Raw genomic sequence first — 10,281 nt, 5'->3', positions numbered from 1 at the left:
TCCTTGGAGGACTCCCAAAGGTTAGGGACCTAGATGGAAGGGGAGTCCAAGAGAGCTGGTTAATATTCAAGCATCACTTCCTCCAGGCTCAAGAGCGGTGCATCCCTTGGAGTAGCAAGACAAGCAAAGGAGGTAGGAGACCTGCATGGATGAGCAAGGAGCTCCTGGCAAAACTCAACCAGAAGAAGGAAGTCTACAGAATGTGGAAAGGGGGACAGGCCACTTGGGAGGAATATAGGAACGTTGTCGGAGTGTGCAGGGATGCGACGAAGAAGGCTAAGACCCATTTAGAATGCAATGTGGCAAGGGATGTCAAGGACAACAAGAAGGGCTTCTTCAAATATGAGAGGCCAGTCAGCCTCACCTCCATCCCTGGAAAGGTGATGCAGCAGCTCATCGTGGAGGCCATCTGCAAGCATGTGGAGGAAAAGAAGGTGATCAGGAGTAGTCAGCATGGCATCACCAAGGGGAAATCATGCTGAACCAACCTGACTGATAGCCTTCTCTGCTGGAATGCTTGGCTGGGTAGATGAGGGGAGAGCAGTGGATGTTGTCTACCTTGACTGCAGCAAGCCTTTCGACACTGTCTCCCATAACATCCATACAGACAAGCTCAGGAAGTGTGGGCTAGATGAGTGGAGAGTGAGGTGGCTTGAGAAGTGGCTGAATGGCAGAGCTCTGAGGGTTGTGCTCGGTGGTGCAGAGTCTAGTTGGGGGCCTGTAGCTAGTGGTGTCCCCCAGGGGTCAGGACTGGGTCCAGTCTTGTTCAACTTCTTCATCAGTGACCTGGAGGAAGGGACAGAGTGCACCCTCAGCAAGTTTGCTGATGATACCAAACTGGGAGGAGTGGCTGATACGCCAGAGGGCTGTGCTGCCATTCAGAGAGACGTGGAGAGGCTGGAGAGGTGGGTGGAAAGGAACCTGCTGAAGTTCAACAAAGGCAAGTGCAGGGTCCTGCACCTGTGGAGGAATAACCCCATGCAGCAGTAGAGGTTGGGGGCTGACCTGCTGGAAAGCAGCTCTGTGGAGAAGGACCTGGGAGTACTGGTGGACACCAATTTGACCATGCAGCAGCAATGTGGCCTTGTGGCCAAGAAGGCCAATGGTATCCTGGGGTGCATTAGGCAGAGTGTTGCCAGCAGGTCGAGGGAGGTGATTCTTCCCCTCTCCTCAGCCCTGCTGAGGCCACATCTGGAGTAGTGTGTGCAGTTCTGGGCTCCCCAGTACAAGAGGGATGTGGCAATACTGGAGTGAGTCCAGCAAAGGGCTACAAAGATGACTAGGGGACTGGAGCATCTCTCCTATGAGGAAAGGCTGAGAAAGCTGGGCCTGTTTAGCCTGGAGAAGAGAAGGCTGAGAGGGGATCTTATTAATGCGTACAAGTATCTTCAGGGAGGGTGTCAAGAGGACAGAGCCCGACTCTTTTCAGTGGTGCCCAGCAACAGGACGTGAGGCAAAGGGCACAAACTGAAACACAGACAGTTCCATCTGAACATGAGGAAAAACTTCTTCACTGTGAGGGTGACAGAGCACTGGATCAGGTTGCCCAGAGAGCCTGTGGAGTCTCCTTCTCTGGAGATATTCAAAATCTGCCTGGACGCGATCCTGTGCAACGTGCTCTAGGTGACCCTGGTTGAGCAGGGGAGTTGGACTAGATGATCTGCAGAGGTCCCTTCCAACCTCAACCACTCTGTGATTCTGTGAAATGCACTGTGAAAACCAGGATCACCACAGGCAGCACGTTATGTTCACAGTGAAGAATACTCATCTAACACCGTGCCAGACAAGTAGGGCAAAAATGACCTGGGAGTTATTTAAGAGCAGCGCTCGGAAAGGCTCCTAACAGATCACGCACTTCAGAAGCAGAAGCCCGACCTAGAAACTTGCATGCTAAAAGCAGCTAAGTGCAAAGCAGCACAAGCCCCAAGGCCTGGACCGAGCAGTGAATGTGCCCTGCCCTGCACAAAACGCATGAAAGGGGGAACTGCAGTACAGCTGCTCAGCTCTAAGTGCACACAAAAATCAGGCGTTTGCAAGGAGCAGCCCTGGCACTGCCAACTGGCCCCCGCCAGCTTGCACTACCCGAGCCCCGTGGCTGACAACAGCAGGGAGAGTGAAAATGTTGGTGGGCAATGCAGCACCCTGGGAAGGCACCGCCCCTGTAACCGGCACACGGGCCCTTGTGCCACCGGCGCGGCAGCACGCTAGAGCCTGCACGAAAACAAGGGGTGGCGACAGCAATCACCTATGCTGCTTTACGGTGCATTAAATCAAGAATAGGCTTCAATTCCTTAGAACACAAATGTCTTTCCCAACCAGTAAATACAAAGCGTTTAAGAGAAGAATGACAAAATAACTGTCCCGAGATAGGAAGTCCTTGACATTAACAGCAGCATCATCACTGATCAGTTACCCCTCAGCAAAGTTGCCCTTTGATAAAAGCCTACAGGCAGCAACACCTTTAAAGGCAACAACAATTTACCAGCCCTGACGATAACAGCAGCTGAAGTCTCTGACCAGGGCACATTGACTACACACACTCTGGACAGAATGATTGTCCTTGTTCTTTATTAGGATCTCTGGCAATACCGAGTTGTGAGTCCATTCCGTAGGGAAAAATATTCTTGCCACAGTTCTTTGTAGCAGCCTCTATTCCACTGTCATTGCACAAACTAATTCTAGGGTGGCAAAAACATCCCTCAGCAATGAGGAGGTCATGTTCTGGTGTCCTTCTAACTGCTTCTCCTCTCCACAGTGCTGCTGGCTGTCACGTCCACGCTCTGAACTGGGAACCCTGGGCGCATCATTCACTGTAAGCTCAGGCCCTGTCTAGCATGGCTGCTTTTTGCCATGTCCGTCTGGATCAGCTGTAGTTCCCACCTCTAACTCGCTTTCCCTGCAGTTGGAGACAGCGTGCTCTGGAGATGTGCACTGTGCTGCCAAGACTGCCCAGGCAGCAGCTTTCCAAGCCCAGGCAACATCCCAGCGCTACTGATGGCAGCAGAGCACACCTGCAGCAGGCAGTGCTTCCAGGCACCAGTGTCTTGCTGGGGCATAGATGGTCCAGCACCATCCAGCCATTCATTTGGCTACTGCCAAGGGATCTGTGAAGTGTTTCTTGTGCTGTGAGAGGCGCAGACACAGAGAACCTGCTACCAAAGGAGAGGCAGAGGGTGGGAGAAAGCGGTGCATTTCCATATTGTCACAGACTCATGCAGTAATGCTGGAGGGTGCGATGGGACACGACGACAGAGCCAGAATCACCTGGAAGAGCCAGGGCTGCAGACAGGAAACGTGCTGGCAGTGCAGACTGCAGGACGGGAGAGACACTTACCTCCTCGCCTGTGCATCAGGAGGGCTGTAGCTCACATTTCTCAGCAATCAGCACTCACCGAGGTTTTCCTGCTATGCCCCCCCCTCTGCATGTCTCATCCCCACCATGTAGATCCCTTGACAGCAATGAGAGGATTGGCATGGCTGATGCTTTCCCTTGTCCCCACAGGGCCTGGGCACAAGCACCTCACAGGCCTGCATGGAGACCTGGAGACCCTCGGAAATGCTGCACCCCAGCTTTGCCTCCAAACACTTTTGCAGGAGCAGCATCTCTCTCTGCCTCGAACAAAGGCACAAGCTCTGAGCAAGGCTCGGAAACACCAGCCCCAATAAACAACTCAGTTCCTCCGGTTTCCCATCCAAGACAACATGGACATTACTGTCTCACGAATCTGCTTGTTGTTCACTCCATAAATGATGGGATTTAGCATGGGGGGAACTACTACGTAGAGACAGGCCAGCAGGATGTGGACGTGGCGCGGGATGCTGTGGCCACCAAAGCGGTGCGTGAAAAAGGAGAAGAACGCCGGCGTGTAGAACAGGAGGATGATGCAGAGGTGGGAGCTGCAGGTGCTCATAGCTTTGCGACGGGCGCCTGCGGAGGGCAGCTGGAAGACAGCCCTGAGAATCAGTCCATAAGACACAGCAATGAGCACTACATCTACCCCCACTGACAGCAGGATAACTGTTAAACCATACACAACATTGACTTTTATGCTTGTGCAGGCCAGCCTGGCTACACCCATGTGCTCGCAGTACGAATGAGGGATAACGCGGTTTCTGCAGTAGGACAGCCTTAGAAGCAGCTGAAAAATCGGGAGGATGAGGCAGAAGCTTCTGACAACAGCTGCCAGCTCTAGTCTCCATATGACTGAGTGGGTCAATAAAGTCACATATCTCAGGGGGTTGCAGATGGCAACATACCGATCAAAGGCCATGGCCACCAGAATTCCTGACTCTGCAAAAAAAATGAAATGAACGAGAAACGCCTGAGCAATGCATGCACCAAGAGAAATGTCCCCCACTCTGAACCAGAAAATAGCTAACATCCTGGGCACTGTCGTGGTAGATAAGAGCAAGTCTGCTAGTGTTAATGCAGAAAGGAAAAGGTACATAGGCTTGTGGAGGCTTTGTTCTCTCACTATGGTAAATAGCAAGACTAAGTTGCCTAGAAGGGCAAAAATATACATGGAGAAGAAGGGGAGAGAAATCCAGAGGTGAAACTTCTCCAGGCCTGGGATGCCAACAAGGAGGAATGTTCCTGGCCGGAAGGCTGTGTCATTGACGTCTGCCATAGGGGTCTTTGGTCTTCTACTTAGAAACACCTGAAAAATAAAGGACAGCACAAGAGAAAGCATAAATGCCAGCAGAGCTCAGCAGCATTGCCAGCTGGGGAAATCCTGTCTCTGCTGAAGTCAATGCAAGTTTTAGCATTCATACCAGAAACTGCGTCACACTACAAAACATGAGGAGAGAGTGTGCAGAGCTGCACCCTGCACTGAGATCGCATGGCAACTTTTCTGCCCCTCGGTCCGCATTTTGAGGAGGCATGAGGAAGCTGAAAGCTGCTGAACTAGTCACTGGTTTGTGGGGAGAAAAACAAAAACCTAAGGCCGAGGTAACAGCAGACGCTGCTGGGCTCCATGTGAAGCCCAGTGCTCTGGGAAGGGAAGAGACGCAGCAACATGTGCTTGGATTAGGCAAGAGGAAAAGCGGGAAGAAATTCAGAGAAAGCCCAGCTAGCAAGGTGGACACTCACCAGTGCAGCAAAAGAAGGTCAAGGCAGCAAACACAAATTGAAAGGGGCGATTTACATTCAGCCCTAGGCAGAGGCTGCTTCTGGGTGCAGGCCACCCCACGCCCACAGAGCAGAGGTCGTTCCCCCGTTCGAGCCAGGCTGGCGAAACACGGCAGCTCCTGCCGCTCGCGAGGGCAAGGCTGGGCTGCCGAGCTGGGAGCTGCACAACGGGCTTCTGCAGCACAGCCCTGGCTGTGATGACCATGCTCCGTGAGCTCTCCACCCTGCTGCCACATCTGCCTCCCCCATCACACCCAAACGCTCGTCCCTTACTCTGCTACACAGAGCAGCAGTGCCCCATTGCCTTGCGGCTTCGCAGCCCTCGCCTTTTGCAGAAGACGGCTCAGAGATCACCGTGCTGCAGCAACAAAAAGCAGCCCCAGCGCTGAGGACTGCACACGGTGACTCACCAGGTCTGGCCTTAAGCGGCGAGGAGGAGCTGCAGGCAGTGATCTTGGTGGAGCATTTGCAGTGCTGCTGTCTCAGACCTCAACGTATTTATGCTCTCTTGCTGCAAGTCCCAGAAGGATGCTTAGGGCCAACAGGGAGCTGCAGCTCTCTGGTCTGCTCTGAGGCGTCCAGATGCAGGTGATTACATGTAAGTCTGAAAATGAGCAGTAGAGGCGCAGGAAGCAAATCCATCTGCCCAGGTGAGCAGGAGGGAGTGTGAAGAGGAGAAAGCTAGCAGAAAGTATAAATGATAATTTTGGAATGGTAACTCCTTCCCATGCAGATGAAAGGCAGCATCAAGCAGCAGCTTGCAGAATGTAGTGAGCCAGGCAAAGCGTGGAAGAAAAGACACAACACTTATGATTGCTTTCCCAACATCAGCTATAGCTGTCTGCCTTGGAGTGAATACCTGGGCCTTGCCCAGCCATCACACAGATGCCTGACACAGCCCATCCTGCAGGAGTCCGAATCAAAGCGGATGTGCAAACCCTAGGAACTTCTTACAAGTCGCACGCCACCTGCTATTGTGCAGCATGGGTGTAGTGCCTGTCAACACGCCTCAGTTAACAGTGTGCACCTCCAAGGATGCATTACCACTAGTCAGTCCTTACTAGCGTCATGTTCTTATCACATATACTCAGCAGAGTTCAGCTGTGAGAGTCTCAAGTATTGAAAGACTTTCCTGATGGGGAAGCAGATCTTCTCACCTGTGGCCTCAGCACCATCGAGAGCTTCACTGTAACTGGTGCAGCTCTCATTGATGCATGCACACATTGAGTGGAGGAAAGACTCTTCTGTTCCCCCAGCTGCCTCTTGCCCTTGCACCTGGAGGCTCAGCAGTTTTCTGACGGACACCTTTCAGTCCAGTTTCTGGAAGAAAGGAATAAAGCTTGTTTGAAAGGGCATGCCAAGCTGGTGCCCCCCACACAGAGCTAGTCCGATGCTCAGCAACCCTGCCTGACAGGACACATTCACATCAGTATGCAGTGAAACTCCCACGAGGATCTCACAGTTCATGCTGGAGCTCCGCAGCACCTTTAGCCTTGCTGTCTCTCATTTGGTTTTGCAGAGGGGAACCTGGGGCACACAACAAAGGTGTGATTTGCCTCCTGCGTTGCTTCTGCCTTCATACATTGCTCCTCTCCAGCCCTGCAGAGGCAGAAGGTGTGTATATAGTCTCTGGGAGTGAGAATTAACCACAGCAAATATTCTTATGGCATACCGAAATGGCAAAGAATTACATAGAATTACATGTACATGACTCTCAGTAAATCTGAAAGCCCTTCTCATTTGCCAGGTGCAGACAAAGGGCAACAGCTACCCAGAAGTTGCATAAGCAGGCTTTCCCTTCTTAAAACTTCCTCAGCCCATTTCTGGAGCTGTTGAGCTCCCACCCGCTCATTTCTGAAGCGTGAGCTCCCTGCCTGGGGGAGAGCCCAGCTACTGCTCAGCCCCATTTTCCGCATGGCAGAACCAGTCACCGCTCTGGGATCTCCCCATGGCTGATGGGGATGAGCATGGAGGACGGGTGCCAGCAGTGGGGTTTGGCCACCAACACGTGGACATGGCAAGGGTTGCCACAGCCAAAGAGGTTAGCAAAGACAGCAAGATGCACCAGCACGTGGAGCGCGGGATGGCCTTTCGGTCATGCCAGTGAAATTGAGATAGAACATCTGGCTCACACAAGCACAGAAAGAGACTTCTCTGGAGCTGGACAGAAGGTTCAGCACACCTTGCGCACCACTTTCACAGAATCACAGAATGGTTGAGGTTGGAAGGGACCTCTGCAGATCATCTAGTCCAACACCCCTGCTCAACCAGGGTTACCTAGAGCACGTTCCACAAAATCACATCCAGGCAGATTTTGAATATCTGCAGAGAAGGAGACTCCACAACCTCTCTGGGCAACCTGTTCCAGTGCTCTGTCACCCTCACAGTGAAAAAGTTTTTCCTCATGTTCGGATGGAACTGTCTGTGTTTCAGTTTGTGCCCGTTGCCTCGCGTCCTGTCGCTCGGCACCACTGAAAAGAGTCTGGCTCCATCCTCTTGACACCCTCCCTTCAGATACTTGCACACATTGATAAGATCTCCTCTCAGCCTTCTCTTCTCCAAGCTAAACAGGCCCAGCCCTCTCAGCCTTTCCTCATAAGAGAGATGCTCCAGTCCCCTAATCATCTTTGTAGCCCTTCGCTGGACTCACTCCAGTATTGCCATGTCTCTCTCGGACTGGGGAGCCCTGAACTGCACACACTACTCCAGAGGTGGCCTCAGCAGGGCTGAGGAGAGGGGCAGGATCACCTCCCTCGACCTGCTGGCAACACTCTTCCTGAGGCACCCCAGCATACCATTGGCCTTCTTGGCCACAAGGCCACATTGCTGCCTCATGCTTAACTTGGTGTCCACCAGCACTCCCAGGTCCTTCTCCGCAGAGCTGCTTTCCAGCAGGTCAACCCCCAACCTCTACTGCTGCATGGGGTTATTCCTCCACAGGTGCAGGACCCTGCACTTCCCTTTGTTGAACTTCAGCAGGTTCCTCTCCGCCCACCTCTCCATGTCTCTCTGAATGGCAGCACAGCCCTCTGGGGTATCAGCCACTCCTCCAACTTTGGTATCATCAGCAAACTTGCTGAGGGTGCACTCTGTCCCTTCCTCCAGGTCATTGATGAAGAAGTTGAACAAGACTGGACCCAGTCCTGACCCCTGGGGGACACCGCTCGCTACAGGCCTCCAACTAGACTCTGTGCCACTGAGCACAACCCTTGGAGCTCTGCCATTCAGCCACTTCTCAATCCACCTCACTCTCCACTCATCTAGCCCACACTTCCTGAGCTTGTCTGTATGGATGTTATGGGAGACAGTGTTGAAAGCCTTGCTGCAGTCAAGGTAGACAACATCCACTGCTCTCCGCTCATCTACCCAGCCAGCCATTCCATCCCAGAAGGCTATCAGCTTGGTTCAGCAAGATTTCCCCTTGGTGAAGCCATGCTGACTACTCCTGATCACCTTCTTGTCCTCCACATGCTTGCAGATGGCCTCCACGATGAGCTGCTGCATCACCTTTCCAGGGATGGAGGTGACGCTGACTGGCCTCTAGTTTCCCGGGTCCTCCTTCTTGCCCTTTTGGAAGACTCAAGTGACATTGGCTTTCCTCCAGTCTTCAGGCACCGCTCCTCTTCTCCATGACCTTGCCAAGATGAGGCAGAGTGGCCTCGCAATAACATGCGCCAGCTCCCTCAGCACTCCTGGGTGCATCCCATCGGGGCCCATGGATTTGTGGGTGTCAAGTTTGCCTAAATGATCTCTAACCCCATCCTCCTCAACCAAGGGAAAGTCTTCCTTCCTCCAGACTTTCTCTCCTGTCTCCAGGGTCTGGGGTTCCTGAGGGCTGGCCTGAGCAGTAAAGACTGAAGCAAAGGCGGCATCTGGTAACTCTGCCTTCTCTGCATCCTTTGTCACCACAGCACCCACCCCATTCAGCAATGGGCCCACATTTTCCCTAGTCTTCCTCTTGCTACTAATGCATTTGAAGAAGCCCTTCTTGTTGTCCTTGATGTCTCTTGCCACATTTCATTCCAAACGGGTCTTAGCCTTCTTCGTCGCATCCCTGCACACTCTGACAACATTCCTATATTCCTCCCAAGTGGCCTGTCCCCTTTTCCACATTCTGTAGACTTCCTTCTTCTGGTTGAGTTTTGCCAGGAGCTCCTTGCTCATCCATGCAGCTCTCCTGCCCCCTTTGCTTGTCTTGCTACTCATAGGGATGCAACCCTCTTGAGCTTGGAGGAAGTGATGCTTGAATATTAACCAACACATGGGAGTCCACAAGGAGGTCCCTGAAGACGCCAAAGTTTGCTCTCCTCAACTCCAGGGTTGCCATCCTACTTAGTGCCCTGCCTCCTCCTCGCAGCATCCTGAACTCCACCATCTCATGGTCACTGCAGCCAAGGCTGCCCCCGACCTTCACATCTCCAACCAATCCTTCTTTGTTTGTTACTACGAGGTCCAGCAGCACACCTCTCCTCCTTGGCTCCTCCAACACCTGTGTCAAGAAGTTGTCACCAATGCTCTGCAGGAACCTCCGGGACTCTTTGAGCCTAGCTGTGCTGTCTCTCCAGCAGATATCAGGGTGCTTCAAGTCCCCCGTGAGAACCGGGGCCTGGGATCGTGAGGCTACTTCCAGTTGTCTGGAGAAGGCCTCAGCGACTTCCTCTTCCCGATCAGCTGGCCTGTAGTAAACACCCACAACACGGTCACCCATGCTAGCCTGCCCTTGAATCCTTACCCACAAGCTCTCCACTCGCTCTTCATCCACCCCTAGGCACAGCTCCATACATTCCAGTTGCTCTCTCACACAAAGAGCAACTCCACCACCTCACCTTCCTGGCCTGTCTTTCCTAAAAAGCACGCAGCCATCCATGACAGCATTCCAGTCATGTGAGCTATCCCACCAGGTCTCTGTAACTGCAACGAGATCATGGCCCTGCAACCGCACACACATCTCTAGTTCTTCCTGTTTATTCCCCATGCTGCGTGCATTGGTGTACAGGCATTTCAGAGAGGTGATCGAGCATGCAGGTTTCCCAGGAGGGATGCAAGAGGATCCTCCATAACCACATCCCACGCGCACTTCCCTGGCTGCATGCACCTGCTGGAGGCATCCCGACTTGAGCCGTGCTTTGCCAACTACCCTGTCACTATAA

General features: G+C 52.9%; 1 protein-coding gene across 1 annotated transcript; it reads right to left on the bottom strand.

Annotated features, from left to right (window-relative positions):
• Positions 1-3,671: 3,671 nt before the first annotated feature.
• Positions 3,672-4,628, bottom strand: LOC136991001 (olfactory receptor 52Z1P-like). Its single transcript, XM_067289476.1, has one exon. It carries the CDS (start codon positions 4,626-4,628, stop codon positions 3,672-3,674), a length of 957 nt encoding a protein of 318 aa, XP_067145577.1.
• Positions 4,629-10,281: the final 5,653 nt, after the last annotated feature.

The sequence above is a fragment of the Apteryx mantelli genome, chromosome 1, assembly GCF_036417845.1.
Source record: "Apteryx mantelli isolate bAptMan1 chromosome 1, bAptMan1.hap1, whole genome shotgun sequence".
Classification (NCBI taxonomy): domain Eukaryota; kingdom Metazoa; phylum Chordata; class Aves; order Apterygiformes; family Apterygidae; genus Apteryx; species Apteryx mantelli.
The sequence above is the reverse complement of the archived record's forward strand: the minus strand, read 5'-3'. Positions and strand labels throughout refer to the sequence as shown.

Bases quoted from the DNA above. Each gene is read 5' to 3' on its own strand.
- LOC136991001 (XM_067289476.1), bottom strand. From the start codon at position 4,628: ATGGCAGACGTCAATGACACAGCCTTCCGGCCAGGAACATTCCTCCTT.